Here is a 21,012-nt window from a genome sequence, read left to right on the forward strand (position 1 = left end):
GGGGAATACCATGCCTCGCCCGAGGGCACCCCACTTCCAGTCCCAAAGAACCCTCCACCCAGGTGATCCTCCCTCGCTTCTCCACCCCAGGGTCAGGATCCAAAAGCGATGGCCTTTCCCTGGCCACCTGTGTAGGCGATCCAAGGGGTCTAGGAATGAGAATACCCTCTGGTTTCTCACAGGCCAGAACCTCTCTATACCTGCCACCTGGGCTCTCCACCTGGTCACTTGAGGGCTTGCCATGAAACAATAAGAGGGGCACTGCATGCCCTCGGCTTCCATTTCCAAGCTGTCCCTCTTAAGAGTTTTTTTGTGGATAAAAATAAAGGTTGCACGCTCGCCATGGGCCAGTTGTTTTACACAAAACATTGGTGCTTAGCATCTTGGTTGGCAATCCTAGGGTGCTAAAAGCAATAATACCCAGTTTGAAAGGAAGTATCGGTTGGCAACGCCCTGGGGTCTGAGCATAGCAAGTGGCTTCAACAAGATTGAAAGATATCATTAGTGCCTACTGTAAGAAAGGCATGGCATCAAAGTAAAACAGACCAAGTGATCACAGTTCAAGGGTGTTTATTAAATTGTAAATTGGGTGAGATAAATGCCTAATCTAAACCTACATCTAACATGGGAGCATGCTACCACCATCAAGTAATAATAATACAGTCCTAGTGGAGTCTAGTCAAATAAAAGGGGCCTATACTAAGAAAACCTATTGCCAATCCTTACCGCTATGCTACAAAAAACTGTGGAGTAATGTTTGCAAGAAAAGAAAGAAGTGTTCACAAAATGATACGTCAGGATGTTATGGCCGCAGTCTCCCTTCCCCACATTTTTAGCATGGGATAAGGCGGGACTCTTTAGGACAGCACACTCCCGAGCTTTTCTGGCACAAGCTTACCATTCCTTTTCTTTATAATCTTCTGTGCCCAAGTCTCTTCTCATGCAAAGTCTCTTGCTTCAGAGGGCCTAGTAAGTGAGACACCTTCAGGTTTCTCACATACCCTTCCCCTATGCGAGGTGGATATGACCATTCTCTGTCTAGGTTCCACTTTATTAGGTACCAGGAAGAGAACAGGGACGAAAGATGTCCAAGAACTCTTGCATAGTCCATTGATTTGTCATGACCGGTGTTGGTAGAGGTGTATTGATTTTTCTGGTCTCTCTACAGTAGCCTTAGCGTTTTAAGAGCTGTTTCAGGTCTACTAGGCTAAGAGTTTACCCAGTCCCATATCAGAGAGTTTTGAGAGTAGTATTCTGTTTGCCAACAACTCTGGGGTAGAAAATCTCCAAATGGAGGTGAGTTTCCTGTAAGAGAGTAGAAAAGGTAGGGAAATTCCACCTCAGAATAACTTCTTCGGTGAGTCTAGGAATTATGGCTGACGATATTTCATAGGATTCACCCTGGACATTAATGTGTACGGGTATTTTGGGGTACACTTAATCGTCCCTGTGTACACATGAAACCCTAACTAGGCTGAATTTTCCAATTCTTTTGTTGTAACTAAATTGGCCCGTATTGCAATTGGCTTACTACCCAAGTCAATTAGGGTCTTTACATGCCTCCTGTTTACCCAGGCCTTTTTGTATGTAAAGTCAGTGAAGATCGACTTAAACAGATACTAAAGGCCTCAAGCTCTTCATCTGGTTCTCTTTAAACAGCCTATTTCCATAGGTTCGTCCCATAGATTCTTTGGACAGTGTCTAGCTACATGCCTCTTTTCTCTACAAGAAAAACAGACAGGAGAAGACAGTTTGCTCCCTTTTATTTCCTCCCTTTTACTTTCATCTTTGGTTTTAAGGGCAGTTCTTCTGATTTCTACTTTGTCTCGCAGCATCCCTTCATTAGTTCGATACGACCCCCCCTTCTTTATCTAATCCCTGAGGTTGAGGTTGGTGGATAGGCTTATGATCCTTCTGTTCCTCACACCGATGGGTTGAGTGGAATTGTTTAGCTGTATCTGAATAGTTTTGTGCCGTCTCAATGGCCGTAGCTAAGGTAGGTCGATTTAACTGTAGAACAGCTTTTTGCAAAAAAGTGAGTAATCATTTTGTGAATCGTTCTAGGGTTCACACCTCTACCAGTTATTCTAAGGATATGTTATTAATCCACAGGGCCACAGTGTTTTTAACACGTTCACCCATTTCCAAGGGGGTTTCTCTTGGGTTTAATCTAATGGCTCTAAACTTCTGCCAATAAAAATTGCAGGTTTTCCCCACTCTTTTTAACAGCCCATCTTTGATAGATTGAAAGGTGGCTCCCTGTGCAAGATTAAGTGGTTGATTGGAGGTTTGTAATTCACCTTTCAAACAAGAGCCCAAATAGCATCTTTTGGGGTTCTCTTCCCATCCTAGTTGGTCAGCCAGGCACTCGAAGTTCAAGAAAAAAAATCCTAAATCTTCACCTTCCAGATATGGTTGAGGTAACCCTTGTGGTGGTAGGGGTCTCGCTTGCAATTCAATTAGCTTTGTTAAATTTTGTTGGAGTCTAGCTTCGGCCTGCATCTGATGGGCCGCTAACTGCGTGATGATATTGGCTAGGTCGGCCATTTACTTCCATGGGATTAAGGGTTCCCTCAGTGGAGGGTTCTGACTCAGAAAGGAAACAACTCTCGACTTGCTCGGATGAGGGCTCGAAGTCCTCTGATTCCGAGTCTGCCGAAGGAATGAGTCTCAGTAAATTCATCTCTACCCCTGATGGCCCTGCGATGAATGACAATCGGGCACCAAAAAAAAGGTTCGAAAGGGGGGAGGGATTCAGAGCACTAGTTCTAATAAAAATAAAGGTAGGTCATATTTTCAGTATTATTCGATCCCACTGTTGTACATTATAATGTGAGAGAGGAAGGGTGTCCAATAAAACTTGAGTCTGAAAGAATAGATCTTGTTAACCAGTCGGGACCCGAAGTTGGGAGAACAACACCTCTTGTAGGGTGGATACGCGGCCAGAGTCAAGGAGTTCAATGGTTCTATTTTCCCCTTCTGGTGGTACAACAATTATCAGCATGGGTTTCAATTTTTATAAATTGAATCAAATCCCATTCCTGACACCACATGTAAGAAAGGCATGGCCTCAATGTAAAACAGACACAAGTGACCACAGTTCAAGGGTGTTTATTAAACTATGAATTGGGTGAGATAAACACCTAATCTAAACCTAAATCTAAGATGGGAGCAAGTTATTACCATCAAATAATAATAATAATACAGTCCTAGTGGAGTCTAGTAAAATACAAAGGGCCTATACTAAGAAAACCTATTGCCAATCCTTACTGCTATGCTACAAAATAGTGTGGGATAATGTTCACAAGAAAAGACAGAAGTGTTCACAAAATGGTAAGTCAGGATGTTATGGCCGGGGTCTCCCTTTCACACATTTTTAGCACGGGACAAGGCGGGACTCTTGTGCACAGCACACTCCTGAGCTTCTCTGGCACAAGCTTACCATTCCTTTTCTTTATAATCTTCTGTGCCCAAGTCTCTTGCTTCAGAGGGCCTGACATGCCAAAACAAAAGTTTCCACTGTTGACCTTTACATCGGGTGATTACCCTTCACCCCTTCGATCCCCCTCATCCGGGCTCCGATTCTTCTCTTACTCGTTAGCCTCCCTCGATCGGGCTCAGACCAACCATTCACTGTGCACATCCCTCAGCCGGGTTCATATTTGCCATCACAATGTTGTTCACTTAGTTTCTTCACAACTTTTCTCTTGACGTATCTCATTCAGGTTCACTATCATCTTTTCGATCACAATCTCCTTACTTGTAATATCCAAAAGACTTAGGGCCCCATTACACGGTAGGCGGTAAGGGTTTACCGGTACCGGTATTTTACCGGTACCGGTAAACCCTTACCACCTTATTACGAGGTCCCTTTGCGGGTTGGAGGATTTAACGCCTGCTTTTTGCAGACGTTAAAAACCAACCCGCAAAGGGACCAGGGAGCTAATTACGGTACCGCAATTTGCGGTGCCGTAATTAGCACCTTCCCCATTCCCATTATGCCCTACGGGGCAAAAATGGGAATAGGGAAGGGCAATGGGGGAAGGGGGAATTACCGCCCCACCAACCTTGGAATAGGGCGGTAATTCCCATTTCCACCAAGGCGGTGCCAGTATTTTGCCGGCATGGACCAAGGTGCTAATAGCACGTTGGTCCACCGCCGTCTGTGTAATGAAGCCCTTAACGTCTTCTTAAACAAATACCTTTTTGTCAGGACCCCCTCATCCGGGCTCAGACGTTCCACAGCACTTGCCAGGTTTAGACAAAGACTTTAAAAGGGCGATCACGTCTCGCTGGGTCACTTTGTTAGCGTATGGCAAGTGTGTGTCCATTCACAAAAAACACAGTACGCACAGCATTCCCCTTCGTCGGGCACAAACGCCTGTTTCCCAATTTCGCTCTCGTCAAAAAAATCCTCTGCAACGTGTCAAGGACTTTTGATTGTAAAAGGGTTTGGCTGGACCCTGGTATGACCACCTCAACACCTCACGCCGGCGTCTTGGTATTTTGAGTTTCAATACAGTCTCTTTGTTCACAAAAACCCTTTGCATCTCAAACTTCTTAATGTTGCCACTGCGACCTTGAGTCTAACACAGTCCGGGTCACTATCTGGTTCTTCTGACTCACTAGTGCTGAACTCGTTGGCTTTTTTTTGCCGCTGGAGTCAAGGACGGAACCATGATGACAACCACGTCTCCCCACCCTGCCTATCAGTGCAGGTGGGTTCCCTGTAACGCTGACATTGTCACACCATTTGCCAGCTGTGATTTCGTGTCTGAAGTCTCTTTTGTCGGACGTCTGGGTTGAAAAGGGCACGGGCAACTGCCTCCTTGACGTCCTTTCAGGTCTCGCTGCCTTTCTCCTCTGTTTGAACTGCTGTCCTTGAATAGCTGTCTCCTTGTGCGTTCAGCCTTGCTCAAAGTGTGCTCTTGTGCTCCGCTTTTTATCCCAGTGGGAAAGGGAAAGGGTAGTCAGGTGTGTGTGTAGTTGCCGGCTATTGCTTGACTCTGCCTGACACTTGTGTTGGGACATGTCAGGTAAACGGCTCTGGTATTAGTCTGTTGTCGCTCACTATGTGAGAAAGTATCTGTGTTGGAAAGGGGGGGGGCACATAGAGTTTCTAGATATCCTACTGGACAGGATGGGAAAAAGATTACATACGGAAGGGGATACCACGTCTCAACCTTCTGTGTGACCACTCCACTCCTCGGAGATCCTCTAGCAATGGTCCACCCCCAGGAACTGGATCTAATAGTGATGGCCATGTCCTGGCCACCAGAATGACAGATCCCCGGGGACTAGTAAGTGAGACACCTTCAGGTTTCTCACAATACCCACTTTTAGATGTGTCTCGCAGTAAGTCTGAGAAACATGGAAACAATCTTTTTTTTAAAAAGCATATCAAATCTGCACTTGTTAATGAAATCCTTGTCAATATGAAAATGTTATTTACTAACAGAGACATCTATGTAATTGCTGAGATACCACCAGAGATAAAAGAGGCAAATATGGATGCAGGTGACATAATTGTCTCCAAAAGACAGTTATATCTGCATAATGACTGTTCTGATTCAATGTGGCATAGATGTAATGTGCCATAGTCATCCACAGAAATTGCCAATGAATTGTCCTATACCAGCCAAATTCCACAATCTACTTTTAGGACTGGGCTTTGCACCCAATTCCCTGTATATTACTCAGCATAGTTCAATGGTTTCCTTGTCTTGTCAATCTATAGCCTTTTAACGAACGCCTTTACCCTAAAACACGCTTTCGAGTTTGCTATCTTGCTTCCAATAGATTGGGCCCTTACCAAATCTTAGCAAAGCACGGACAATATCGCAATGCATACAGTGTAGAAGGAGGCATCACTAAAGTGGGCCTAATGGCAATGGACCTAGGAAGCTGTCAATGGTCAGACCAATCATGAATCCCACAGGCATAGTGCCTTGCCCACATAGGTCCAGATTACATGAATTGCTCCAGTACCATGACATTTTGTACTGGTGCCAGATAATTTGACAGATATTTGCAGCAATTGATTGACAATGGTCAACCGGTGTGAATGTCATCATAAATCTTTCCCAGACCAGTGCAAAATTGTCCAGCACTACTACACTTTCTGTAATCTGACTTCCGGAGCCATCATTATGGGGAGAGTGGAAGGAATAATGGCAAAGGTTTGGCTACTACTGGCAAAATACTGAATGCCAATAGAATCTGTTCACTTTTCCAAGTTACTGTGGTGGCAAAATGATCACAGAAGGGAAATACATTACTGTAGCAAAAATTTAAAGAATGTTAGAAATACTAATTACATAAAGAAATATTATTAAAACATTGCAGTAATTACACCCAAGAGAAATGGAAGCATTACTTTTTAAAAAAGGAAAACGATAACCAGCTGCTCCTACAAAGTTAGGTGTGGTCACCAAAACTTGTAAATGATGAAGAAGTGGTATTTGCTACTAGCTAGCTCTCACTGAAATCTTTTCTAGCCAGTCGTATTTGTTTACTCTGGTGATATACATTTTAATTAAAAGCCCAACAGTGTTTGTGTTGCTGATAAATTACAATTCTACTGTCAGCAAGAACATTAAGACAACATTTCAGTAATTCTATTGTGGTTCAAATACTGAATACCATCATTACATAAATGTAACGACCATAGTTTATTAAAATAAAGATTGGATTGACAATTGAAGCAGAAAGAATGCTTGCAATTAAAAGGCATGAACAGTATGGTATTTCTGTATGACCAGTATGGTACTACTGTATAAAACAAACATTCAATAAAACAAATACCTGAATTATTTTTCCAATGAACCAGGGAACAGGCTGGAGTTTCATCTTTTTGATGTTTGCGTTCAGTGCATCGATGAACAGATCATAATCTGGTTTCGGAAGAACAACTCCAGGGAACAAGTCTGAGATAATTCCCTAATTTAGCACAAAACAAAAATGACAATCTTTTAAAAGTCACAGACAAAACTTCAATTTACATTTTACATCTACAAACTAAACGAAACCTCCCTTTAGCTGTAAAATCCCAGGATTTTTTCTTATTTCCCATTCTGTGCCCAGTGTTCTTTTTATGTCACTCAACACCCTCTTGTGTGGCTGCCAAGAGGCGGAAGAAAGAAACAAAAAAACCTTTCCATGTCTTCCTCCTGCATCAGTCATCTATTATGAATGCCGGGTCAGCCATCAGAGAGTCTCCCTAAGCAGGAGATCCACCACAGGTAGCAGCGGTGCAGCTGGAATATTCTGCAGACTAGAGAATCATGATGATTCTGCCGACAACGGAAGCGTAATCATTTTCCTGTCTCTCCAGGGAGATTATGCACCACTTCAGCCCTTGATCAACCTACTTTGGGAGGGGACCACAGCATCATTCCAGGGACTGGAGACTGCAGATGAAAGGGATTTGCCTTTTATTTCTCTCTGCTGCGCAGGAGAGAAACAGAAGGTTGTCAACTGGATTGTCAGTAGGTTTCTGCATGCCCACCAGTCCATGCTGTCCTGCATCCAGGAAGTGGGGATCAACCGGAGAATCCCAGGAACTTACAGTCACCATGGAGGTGGTGCACACTGCCTGAGGTGCAGATAATGGGGCTGTGAGAAACCAAAGGGTGTCTCACCTGCTAATCCCCGGGGATCTCTCTCACAGGTGGCCAGGGCACAGTCATCGCCTTTGGATTCAGACCCTTGAGGTGGACTAGTACGGGAGGATTACCTGGGTGAGAAGTCTTTGGGGATCAGGGGTGAGGCAGCTGACGGCTAGACACGGTATTCCTCTCTTTCCTGTACCCAAGATCCCTCCTATTTAATAGGATTCCCTGATGTCCCAACTCCCTCCCTCTTTCTACACAAACACTGGGCTGAGGAAGAGGGCGACAGAGTAACAATGCTAACTCTTACACATCGCATTGGACATATCCCGCTAATTGGGTCAGGCAAAGTCAGGCTCTTGGTTCCAAGTACATACATCTGATACTAATTAGCTCTCCTTACACGGATAAAAGGCGGAACATAGAGACACACTCTGAGAAAGGCGGAACACGAGTAAGAGCAGAATTTCCGTGGCTTCCAACTGGAGCAGAGCAACGGACCGAGGGACGAGACCCACGGGTGGAGAACCCCAGGAGTTCCCTGCAGGAGGTTGTTGCCTCCAAAAGGCTGCGAAAGACACGTGAAGAAGGCTAAATGGCAAACAAGAAGGCTGCATTATGTTTCAAGGACACCAGTGACCCTCCCGGGTGAACAGCATAGTTGGGGAGGTGAGGGCAAGCCTGTGGTACTAACCTTTACTTGTAAACTCGAAGACAGCAAAGACAAGAAAGAAACGCGCACAGCTGATGAGTTGACAAGTGACATGAGAGACTGGTGTGTGCTAAAGAGAGATTGAAGTGGCAACATTATATTACTCAATTGAATGCTGCATGCGTGTGGATGAGATGCGAAGAAAGGCAGACCTGCGAATGAACCTTGAAGTAACGATAGCTGTAAAGTCAGTGATACTGAGTAACAGAGTAGTCTGGCAAAAGAAAGTAGCCTACTCGAAAGTCTCATTGAAAGGTTTGAAGCGATAAAGTGAATGAACTGTAAAGGCGAGGTGATTGAAATTAACCCTGAGAAAAGGGGAGAGTAAAAAGGTGAACGTTAAACATTAGTGCATAATACAGTGAACTACCCAGACCAGGCAGCACTTCGGCAAATAACATAGGAGTGTGAGTTGAAAGCTGGGAAGTCGAAGTGGTCCTGCTGGAGGTATGTATAAAAAAGCTGCACACATTCAAAAGTCTTCGACATTATGAAACGGTCTGAGCCCAACTGAGGGAGAGGTGTAATATCATAGAGGAAGGGAACCCCTAAAGGAGGTGAGTGAAGCTTGGGGAAGGGAACCCCTGCAAGTGTTTTGTTTTGCTGTGAAAGGTCTGAGCGCGACTGAGGGAGACTGGCGTGAACTTTTGCTGTGAAAGGTCTGAGCCCGATTGTGGGGGACAAACGTGAACTTTTTGGTGAACTGTGTTTTGAAAATTGGAAAGTAAGACTTTAATGTGGAGGGCCAAGCGGGTCCCGATCCACGTTTTGAACTGCCTATTGTTTTAAGAGCCTGAGCTAGAGTGTGTCATCTTGTCTACAGGGACATCCTTACTCTATGCTCTCCAACGTGGGGAGGAGAGCTTACTCAGCCACATTTATTCTTCAGGTTTGAACACTGACTTTCCTTTGCATACATATTCTTCTTTTCACACTTTTTGTACAAGATATAGGGCAGGCATTAGATTTTTGTTAGTATAGGCAATTTTGATTTGACGGACTGAACTAGGACGGTTCTATTTATTATTTGATGGTTGAGACTACTCCCATCCTAGCTATAGGGCAAAATAGGAGTTTCTCCAACCCCATTTGAACTTCAATTAAAGTTTTACAAATGGTACCTTGTGTGTCAGTGTCATACTTGTGATGCCATGCCTCCCTTACAGGGCCTAACACGTTCCTATCATCCTCAGTACAGATGCAGATACTTTGGCAGAGGCAAATTATTTTGTGATGGGGACCTGTACTGGATCTATGTGAATACCCATTTTACAGAGGAACATTGAGCATAAAAGTAGACAGCACTTGTTGTTAAATGTAGATTTATACCAGCACAAAAACAGTTGCAGAGCACTAACAAAGAACATAAACAAGTCAGCAGATAATACAAATAACAACATGACAAAAACACATAGCATAAATGACAGGCCTCATAATCATCCTGATAAAGAATGTGAGAACCACTATAGACTAATGCTCAGGTTATTTAAGAAGTGAATAAGTAAGCTTTCCATAGATGAAGAAGATGAAGAAGATGAAGAAAGACTCCTTAGCCAATGAACAATATTAGAGTTTCCTGTAGTAGAGCTAAGTGACTAAATTACTGTTTCCTCGTTATGAAGATAACAAGGGGGGGTCCTGGGAGACTCTCTAGCAGACATGAGTCCTGGTTACAAGAGCCTTACCCAGAGTCTTTAGCTCACTATCTTTCACAGAGGAGAAATATCCTAAACATATCAGTGTTTGTCCTGCCCTGGGGCAGTCCAGCACCGAAATGCTAGGCAATTCTCCTGTGAACAAGAGTACCAACAGCAACCCCAGACACGTGTTTCGGTCTGGTTGAACCTCATCAGTAGGGTGTAACTGTGCCTCTCTAAGAATAGTGAGCAAGGGGTCCACGTCATTATGAAGACAATTGCCCTCATTGGCTGTGTAAGGTTGCAGAAGGAGGAGACTGACACCCATGTGGCATGGTGATTGTTATAGACGTATTAGCCAGGAATTTAACGAGAAAACCTAACTTTCCTAATCTATAAGGTGGGAGGGGGTTCCCTTCCTCAAATAATAAAATAAAGTTGCAGAGCCATTATCGATCTAAAATGTCAATGATGGCTGCACAAGCTTCTGTACTGACCTCTAGGTTTGGTCATTATTATTTGATTCCAGTTCTCGACTTTTACAAATTGAAGATGTAGCCAACAATAAGGTATGGTAGGGGGGACAGCTGGGGCTTCCAATTCATTTTGATTGTGATGCGCTGGAGGGGTTATTCTGGCGGAAGGCTTTACAATTACCCAACTGAGTACCAGCAGCTGTAATTCACTATGAATTGTATGTAATTTGGATAAATACATCTTTATTGAGGAGGATATGGTGTGCTGAGGAGTGCTCAATCTGGTGGGAATTGAAGCTCCTATTGGAAAAGAAACATTGGCCTCCTTAAGTGAATGGGAGAAACACTGTGATATTATCTGTTAGGACTGTTGTATCTCTAGAGAGTTGACTTTGCAGCATCCCGTGAAGCGAAAAGAAAATTGAGAGAAATGGACTGGATTCATGCCATTGAGAAATTGAGAACTCATAGCTAATATGTAGATTTGTTACTTGATGTGAGACCGGTAGGAGCTTGTGCAGCTTATTTGAGAAAGTCCCCAGGTAATTTTTGGCATGCGCAGGAGATGGGTTTTAGATTAAACTTACTACTTACGAATGAAATAATAGGTGCTAGAACTAAGACACCTAGGGAACAAAGAACATGTAGGTTCTGCTTTACGCCTGACCGGGTGGAAACCTTACGACATATTTTATTACACTGTCAGGTTTTGAAAGGCAGACGTTTTTTCACTACTTTGGTCCCTTACTGCAACAGAAACAAGTTCTGTCTAGACAAGTGATATTATGATCTCCCACGGACAGAACCAATGGATGACTGCAGCAATACATTTCCTAAAACAAGCATTAGCTTTGTGATGATCATTAGTGTTTTGTAGGAATTTGACAAATGTGATGAATTTATGCTGTTTTACTTATATTCATGTATGAATTTAAATGCTTTAGCAATTCACTTTTAAGGTTTTATGTAAATGTAAATTATTGATTGTTTTTTGTATTATTTCATTAAAGGTTATTTTAACCACATAATAAAAATAAAAATAAACACTAAGGGTACTGTCAAAATGTCTGTGTAAATCAATAGTCCACTGTCCTGCGTCAAAAGCCCTACTTTTGTCCCTTACACTCAAAACTAAAGCCTAGATAAGGTATACCTTCTTGGTCCAGAAGAATGACTCCCTTCTTCTGGACTGGAGTCCCCGGGTCTAAATTGTCCTTAAACACAAAAGGGCAATACTTTAAACACTTCTCCTTGGCAAACTCACTGCCTGTCTTCTAACAGTTTGTATCAGAACGTCTTTACACTTTGGTGAAAAGGACAATAACTCCCTTCTCCTGTTATCTTGAAAGAGTTCAGCACAACCAGGGGGACTCACTCCATTCTCCTGGTATCGTGGTTTCACAGTTCAACACCACCAGGGGGAATTTCATTCACTTGGAGGGTCCCGACCAGGCTGCTCCGTCTCTCAGCTTGGGCAGACTTGGTATTACAAAAGGCAATCCGGGGTTTGTTCAGCACATGGGACTGAATCAGCACTGTTGGATTTCAAATCAAACTTTTTACAGTATGTGGATAAGGGGCAAGCTGTTCTGCTGATCTTGTTAGATCTCTCTGCTGCGTTTGACCTCATGGATTACGCCTTGCTCACTGATGAGCTCACAGGCAGCAGCTTGTTCACCCACTGCGACATCTTGGGTTAATTCCTTTCTTGTGAATTGTTCAGTGAGAGTATACAGCTTAAGTGCAGCAATTGACTTGATTGGGATCCATAGGGGTCCTGTTTATCGCCAACAGTGTAGAATGTGTTTGCCTTGCATTTGTTTAATTTACTAGATGACAGAGGGATTAGCTACACTAACTACGCTGACGATACAGTGTCTAATCCCTCTGTCTGGTGTTCATTATAAAAACATTGAGGTTATAAACTCTGTGTACTCACTTATACAGCAGTGGATGTTGTTAAAAGGGGCAGCCCTAAATGACTTGAGAACTGAACTCATGGTCATTGGTAGAGTTGATCAGATCACATAAATTGGCAATAAATATCAGCATTTTATGCTAGCAGATTGTAAATTGAATATGTTGCCTAATGTAAAAACCTTGGGGTTTATTTTGATCAGCACATGACAATGAAAGCTCAGGTCAACTATCTTATTTCTTCAACAGCCTATTACATTAAATTGTTAACCCAGATTTGGCCATTTGTCACCAGGGAAAACTGTGCAACTATCGTAAGGGCTATAACTGGCACAAAAATTGACTATTGCGTCAGCCTTCTAGATAGTATCTGTACTGGTGAATTGAACAGGCTTCAGATATTACAGAACAGTGCAGTACGTGTTGTTATTGGACTGGGCAGGCAGGACCTTGTAACGCAAGCTAGAAGAGATCTTCATTGGCTCCCTGTAGCTATCAGAATTTCCTTTCAACTCAGGATTATTACACATAAAACCCTCTTCGGCACTAGTCCGGTGAATCTTTCTGAAAGTCTGGTCAGCCTTCCGAATCGAAGGACATTACAATCAAACATCAGTAATCTCCTGGTTGTTCCCAGGACCAAATTAGCTCTTGTTACTGTAAGGAACTCATAGTGGCAACAGTAAACACAGACACAAGTGATCACAGTTCAAGGATGTTTATTAAACTGTATAATGGGTGAGACAAATGCCTAATCTAAACCTAAATCTAAGATGGGAGCAAGCTACGACCATCAAATAATAAGAAAGCAGTCTTAGTGGCGTCTTGTCAAATAAAAAAGTGCCTATACTAAAAGAAATATTGGCAATCCTTACAACTAAGAAACAAAAATAGTGTGGAATAATGTTCTCAAGAAAAGAAAGAAGTGTTCACCAAATGATAAGTCAGGATTGTATGGCTGGGTCTCCCTTCCCCACGTTTTTAACATGGGACAAGGCAGGACCTTTGAGCACAGCACACACCTGGGCCTTGCCGCCAGGAGTTTACAGTTCCTTTCAATGATACAGGGACCTTCCGGTGCCAAGCCTCTTTTCCTAAAAGTCTCTTGCCTTAGAAGGCCGGCTGTACCACAACAATAAACAAACAAAAGTTCCTTTGGCAATCTTTTCACCTTGGGCGACTGCTCCTCACCCCTTGGATCCCCCTCAGCCGGGCTCAGATCCTTCTTGCAACGTCAGCTTCCCTCAATCGGGTTCACTACAGCCTTTCACTCAAAACTGTATCACTTAAAAGCCTCAATGTCTTTTTCACCAACTATCCATTGTGGACATCCCTCAGCCAGGTTCGCACTTGTCAGTTCACAATTCTCAATTTCCAGGCATCCCTCTATCGGGTTCACATTTGCCAAGCACAGCACAAAACCTCTTAGGTTGTTCTTTTTATTTAAACTCAGGTCTAAGCCCCCAGACAGGCTTCCCTTAAAGCACCCAGCTCTATCAATATCTGGTTCTCGGTTGTGTCCCTGGTAACCGTGATTTGCAGGCATCCCTCAGTCAGGTTCACATTTGCCAGTTTCACAGGTCGATCAGTTTTCTCTCATGTGTCAAAGACTTTTGAGTGCACAGGGGGTTTTGCTCGACCCTTGTAGGACCACTTTGACACTTTAAACTAGCCTCTCTTAAGGCCTCTTGGTCTTCATAGTTTCAACCAAATAACAATACCCCAAAAAAAAAACGCTTCCGTCAGAGTCCTTCGAATGAGCATCCCCACGACGCCTGACCACTCTGCTTCTGAACTATTTCCTAGGGTTTCTTTAAAGTTCAATTACACATGTTCTTTGTTCAAACAAGGTTGCCGCCTGCAACCTTGGGCCCAGCACATTTCGGTTTCACTATCTGTCTTCACCGATTCACCAGCTGTGCTGAACTGTTGGAGTCTCTTGTCTCGGGTGTAATTTAGGGTGGAAACCCCAAGTGTTCAAACATTTGCCAAAAATGTGAGAGCCCCTCTACTGGGAGAAAACAGGGCAAATAACCTGTTCTCTGGGAGTTTACCCAGTGATTAGGATCTGCAATCATGTTTTAGCTCACTGTGCCTTATGAGAGAAGCGTCCATTTGCATGTAAGTTTGTCCCCCCACCATAAGGACAGTGTAGCAATGAAAAGTAACACAGATATGTGTTTTTGACTTGCTGTCTGTCATCAGATAGTTGTGGCTGTGGTGTGGTGTCTCTCTAAGTAAAGAGATCAAGGGATCCATGACTGAATTACACTTGCTAACTTGATCACTGATCCTAGAGAGACATGCCACCACGCCAACACCTCAATGACAACGGCCAACAAGGCAGAAGCACATATTTGGGGTAACAGGTTGTTACTCCCTCCCTTTGGGTTCAGCATTGTTTGTAGAATTCCAAATGTTGTGTACCTCCTAGAACATGAGGTTGGTTGTGATTCTATGGGGTCTAGTTAAAATGTATTTTAACTGAGGTTATTAATATTCAAAAATCCTAAGTTCTCTGAAAGAGCCAAGTTCTAGATTCAATTTAAATGGATATCTTCGAACACAAAGGCAATTTAATATCAGCATTACTCAACTGGTTTTATCTCAGCTAGGTGGTGCCATGCCTTGATTTGTCCTATATACAAAAAGGAACTAGAATCTTATCATACTACCTCCCTTCTTGATGCTCCTTGAAAATGTTTTTTAACCAGTCTTCTTGCGGTTTGCTAAATGGATTTCACTAAAAAACATTCAGGAGAGCCAAAGGGCAGGTGCTGAAACTCTCTATGCTGGAATCAAGCATCATAGTCTTTATGGATCCCTCCTCAGTCTTCTATATGTTGTATAGGCATGGCTATGGGGCATATTGAAGCATGTGAATATTCCTGTCTTTTCGGTATTATTCAGCTACTTCATCAGGGCACAAACAATGTGTCAGATTGTATTTAGGCGGGGAGTGTACTGACAGGTTCCATGTTCATATCGCGTCTGTCTGTAATGTGTTCAGGCGCCTCTCACATTAAGGTTTAACACCGTCCAGAGGTACTAGTAAGGTAGGTGTGATATGAGATCCCCCACATGCCATTAAGGGTAGCTGTAGGGGAGACTCTAGACATGGGAATACACCACTTTCCAGATGATGTGGGCACTGAGGTAGTATAGGGAGAATCACCTGATCACTCCACAGCACCTGGGGCAGGGGATCACCAAAGTTATTCCTCTTCTACTGTTGGCCCTTCAAAAACTATGCTAGATATAACAGAAGCCATCGCCCTTTCCTGCTCCTTTGCAGACCCGCAGAGTTTGACAAGTGAAAATAAGAAGGTTAAGATCACCAGCCTAAACTTGAAGCATGGTTTTGATCCAATGGCTGCTGCAACCTGTGAGCGGGCCACGATCCTGCCACTACTCCCTCAAGGCTCTGTTGACTGCACTCACCCAAGCATGCATGCAGAGGAAAAATCCAAGAAAGCGGACTGGCCTGTTAAAGGCTTGGTCTGGGGGGGCGGCACGTGCAGAGGATAACAGAGGGAAAGCACCTGACACTACCCCACACAACTAATCCAAAGCACAAAGCAATAACAAACTGCAGATCCAACCCACAGATCATACTGTGGCCCCAGCGGAGGCCTCACGGCTCTATAAAAGCAGAGGAGCGATGATAGAAAGGGTGGGTGTTTGATTGAAATAGCATGCTGGCAAGGCAGAGAGGGTGTAAGAAGCAAGAGGAGGAGAAAGAGGTGTGGAGAGAGCTGAAGGGGAAGCAAGATTTGAGGTAGCGGGTGCAGGAGGGTGAGGCAGGAGGAGAGAACTGAATGAGAAGAAGGGAGGTTGAGTTGTAGGAAGAGCTAGTGGAGCAGAAGTGTGAGATGCAGGAGGTACTTAGACTGTATGAAGAGGAACAGAGATCAGACGGAGAAGAGACCAAGGAGGAGGGGACAACACAGAGGTGGAAGGAGAGGGACATCATTGAAAGTGTAGAAAAGCTGGAGTAAAAGAAGGAATAAGTACATATAAATGGTTGGGGAATTACAAGCTAGGCAGCAAGACAACACCATTCTACCCATTGTCCAAGAGGGACCTTGAGATAGACCCCTCAGGCATGAGTGAGCATCCGTTTTGTGATTACGAAAGTAAGATCACATTTTTAATAAAATCAGGGCCCTGGGACAGGCAGCACCTAACCCAGCACCTTGACATCCTCCTGGCCTATCGCCTCTGTGCTGGCTCTTCCTTAAATAGTCTACCTGGCCAGAAGCCACAGACAGAGACCTGCAAGGAAACCGGAATGTATTTGAATAATGCTGATTCAAGCACAAGAGACGGAGTGACACTGGGGATAGACCCTAGCAAGAGGAGTTTCTTTTACTGATTTACCTTCCATACCTCAGCATTTGTGATGCCCTGCTCTTTGTGTAAAGCCCTAAATAAAACCTTTTCAATACTCTATGTAGTCGACTTGGCTTTGTAACAGAGTTTGGATGTTCCATTTGTGAATGGCAGCAGTGCAACTGCTTTGGTATGTGGACAAAACCGTTGAAATAGTTAAGGTTGCCATTGACAGGTACAATGGATTTACACATGATAGAGAACTGCCAATCAAATGTTTTCTAAATAGCTGTTAATGGGTGAGGTAGTACCTTCCCAATGCCAGGAGACCACCTATGGGGAACAGCTCACACCTTGTGCATATCTCCCTTACAACCCACACATACACTTGGAAGAACAGCCCTTAAAATCTGGTTGAATAAAGCATGGCTGTTTTTGCCCTTGTTCCATCATTAAGTTGTGGCATAGGATATCTTCCAGAGACTCTTACATAGAAAAGTGTCAGAGTGACTGCATACTCAAGATTGCAGTATTATTGGAAAGTCCTAACCCCATCCCCAAACCTCCTTTTCTATCACTGCAGCCCACTGCTCAGTAACATCCACAACTATGGCAATGTGAACTGGTAACATTTGGCATATCTGCAAACGGTCAGTGGTAGGAGTGCAAGGTTGCAGGCTGTTTGACCTTGTAAGGCCTCTCCCTCCTTCCCCTGGCTAATCATCATCATCACAATACTTTATTTCGGTAACAAAAACACATCAAAGCATACAAGGTAATACAACATCAAACAAATAGCGCATAGCATTTTCCATTCAATAAGCACATGCTTAATATAGTTTTGTTAGGGTCTCTACAACTCAGTACTCTTTAATCCAATATTACATGTTTCTTACTTTAACCTTGGGGTAATCAATGAGAATGAATTTGTACTTGTAAAAAAGATAAAAGGAAAACTGAAGAGAATAGAAATTAGTCTTCAGGCATGCAACCCATAGCATTTCCTCTTAGCTGTTAGCAGAGGAGAGTAGGTAACAGTGGAAGATTCAAGGGTCAAATAGAAGTTGGGTTCTGTTAAGTTATATGCTGTGGTTGCCTTACCTATGTTATTTTTACTCGCACTCTGAAGATCTTCCCACATCCCATGAGATGAGAAGGCTCTGTCTTTTGTTATTTTATCTACTCCCCTTTCCCCCTGGACTGTGTCGGTTCTGTGGGATTCCGGAGCTGCTGCGGATCAGGCGAGTCAGGACCTGACAGTCTGCTCCCAAAACATTACCTGTGTAATTTTGTCTATTAACCCATCATGGTATATTGGATTATGTACTCACCTGAAAGAGGGGAACGTCCTGTGCTAAGAATTTGGCCAAGTTCACGTCCAGTAGGGCTCGAAGCAAAAGCACACTTTCATTCTCCGCTTGATATTTCAGTTTCAGGTTTCCAGCAGCAGTAAGCACTGATTTCACCGCCCGCATGCCATAATCATAGTGATGCTGAGAGGATAACTGCTCAGAGCACAAGCGGTAAGTGGCAACAATTTTCTGGGAAAGACTAAAAAGATAAATGGAGCACATCAAACAAACATTTAAAATCGAACATGCTTATTGCATGATATTGTCACTGCAATAGAAGCTAAACAGACATTCATGTTTCTGATTGAAACATCTGTACACATTTTGAGAGAATACTGTGGCCATTGTAAATGCATTAATCTTTTGTGCCAATTTGCTGTCGGAATTTTCTCATTGAAGGAAAATGCTTGAATCAAAAATATATTGCACAGACAGCGGCAAGAGGTAACCAATCTCAGCTAAATAAAGGAAATGCTGGGAGCATCTTAATTACAGAAACTATAAACACAGAAAAAATAATTATTGTGGATTAAATACCCATCACTTGCCATTAAAGGTATCTTTACAGAAGAAAATTCCATTATTTATATGTACAAAGACATTGACAATAATTGTGCATTCATGTCACCCATTACACAAATTCGGTTTCAATAAAGTATTTGCCATTAAAAAGTCACATTTTAGGTCTTAGGTTGGCTAAAGCCAGATGCAATAAACATCTCTGGGAAAAAGAATTACAGTTGCAAACTTAACCATGTGTTTATGTGACAAGATGCCGACGCTCCACAAAAAAAGTTCCAGGTTAATGGCCAACACAGAGTATGGGGGTAAAGTGACCCCCACTTCTTGATTTGTAGTTTCTGCAAGTGGGGCTTTCTACTTCTGGTCCAGGTTTCTCTGGTGTTCAGGAGACTCCTCCTCCAGATTCTCAGAACCTGAGTGCACTTGCATTGTAGATGTAGAAAGACGCAAGAGGGAAGGCTGAGTGTCTCTAGGCCACTCACCAGAGTTTCCACCGCGGACTGGTATACCTAAGGTGGCTTGTAGGCTGGGTTTGATATTGTACCTTTTCTCCATCCGTTTGGAGGACCCGTTTCTATTCGCCAACACCAGCCTACATCTGCCTCATTGATGAGCTGGGACAATCTTGTACCTAAGGAAGTTTCCTTTTCCTCTCTGCTTCTCTGATCTATACTATACTCCGGTCTTGCCTCCTCCATAACTTCCTTGACATTCCACCACATGTTGTTTCCTCCTTCCCTCTTTATCTCCTTGCTCTCAGGCTTGCAGGGTACCTACTCTTTACTGTCTCTTTTCAGCCTTCCATTTACATGTCTCACTACCTTCCTTCCTCTAACATCACTCTCGGGCACCTCCCATCCACTCTAGTCTGCCTCTTTCCACAGGACTTAACTCCATCACTTGGAATTTCTCTGCTTCCTTCTTGAGCTTCCTCTTAGTTATCAACTCCTTTTTACTCTCCTCCTCCTCCTGGATGGTCGTTATTCACCACCACCACCACCTAAGTTATCGACTATCCTTTTTCTCACCTCCTTTCTGACCTCCTCTTTATAGCCCCTTTTTGTCCTCTCCAGCTTTGCCTCCTCCTCCCCGGCCTCCTCGCTGGCCCTCTTTCTCCATCCTCCTTCCCTCCTCTCCAGATCCACCTCCTCATCTCTGGCCCACTTTCTACAGCCTGTGTCTCTCCTTCTCTCCTCCCTTCTGTGTCAACCTCCAACTCCCTGCCACATCACATTGCTGCTGTCTCCAAACACCCACACCCACCTAACATTGCACCTTATGTGTAGACCTGGTCCACCCCCTGGCACCCCTCTTGCTTAAGTAAGCTCAGGTGTGTGGGTTTTTGAAATTGGAAACATGATTGCTTACATTCTGCTGGACCATGGCTTTCCCTCTGCTCTCTTGGACCTGCCTCCTCACTACACAAGGAAAGGAAGGAGAGTCAAAGGCTACCCCTATTCGTAGATGCACTGTACATGCGTTTCAAAATGCAGCATAGGCTAGGTTTAACAAATACTAGGCAACAAAGATCACACAGAGAAAGGATTGTAAATCCATAGGAGATATTTTAATTAGTTGCTAGACGAACATCTAAAAAGGCCAGTGAACAAGGAGGCCTGGTTGAAGTGGTTTTAAGAAACAAAGCAAAAAATCAATTACACATGCAACTACACATTTCGTGTGGGTTAGTAGCAGAGTTTTTTGTGAATTTTCATGTACTACTCAAAAATAGCTGTACGCAATTATTGTCACTACACAGGACCACAGAACACACTTTTCTGTCGTTATGCCACCATCTTGGATTTTAAGTGCACAGATGGGGGGGGGGGAATAGGCCAGTCATAGCGGAGGTCCACGGTATCACCTTGCCTTACCCTCTCGTGGAATGAACTTGGCAAATGGAAAGAACTCTCATGACGGTGATTTGTGCAAAAAAGCTGAATTCTCCCTGGTGGCTAATGGACTTTTAAAATCCGGTTTTATGTCTTTATATCGAAATATTTTATATTGAATGAATATATGTCGAATATTTTATATTGAAAACTTTTATAGTGAATGTACTTTTTTGGGGGGGTGCCCCCAATCCCCTGTTTCTGACCCCTAAAAACTCACCTGACCGTTTCACAAAAATATGTAACCCTTTACCGCTCACCTAAATGCATTCATTATAAAAGTTTTCAATATAAAATATTCGAAATATATTCATTCTATATAAAAGATTCGATAATAACACTGTACACCTTCAAATCCCTGACTTTTCTGCATGCAAATGGAAGGCTTTCCCACCACTAAAGCCAGGGTCTTTGTGGAGGAATTATTACCTAATAACGTTGGGGCAAAGCATAACTTAGGGTTCACTATGTCTAGAAAAGCATTGTGTTTGTAGCAGTAATTTCAATATCATGAAGGTCACTTTTAGAGACAGAATAACAGGTTTGGCTTCATGTGATAAGC

The 21,012-nt window shown here is 43.3% G+C and overlaps 1 protein-coding gene across 1 annotated transcript in view; it reads right to left on the minus strand.

Annotated features, from left to right (window-relative positions):
• The window catches only part of DNAH3 (dynein axonemal heavy chain 3), a 1,861,430-nt gene that overhangs the window by 997,532 nt on the left and 842,886 nt on the right, over positions 1–21,012 (minus strand). Inside the window, exons 33-34 of the mRNA XM_069647670.1 lie at positions 18,016–18,235; positions 6,805–6,939 (exon numbers count right to left, since the gene is read on the minus strand). Of these exons, the coding sequence (XP_069503771.1) occupies positions 6,805–6,939; positions 18,016–18,235 (355 nt within the window). The remainder of the gene's footprint in view (positions 1–6,804; positions 6,940–18,015; positions 18,236–21,012) is intronic.

This window comes from Ambystoma mexicanum, chromosome 2q (genome assembly GCF_040938575.1).
Source record: "Ambystoma mexicanum isolate Mex_15411 chromosome 2q, UKY_AmexF1_1, whole genome shotgun sequence".
Lineage (NCBI taxonomy): Eukaryota > Metazoa > Chordata > Amphibia > Caudata > Ambystomatidae > Ambystoma > Ambystoma mexicanum.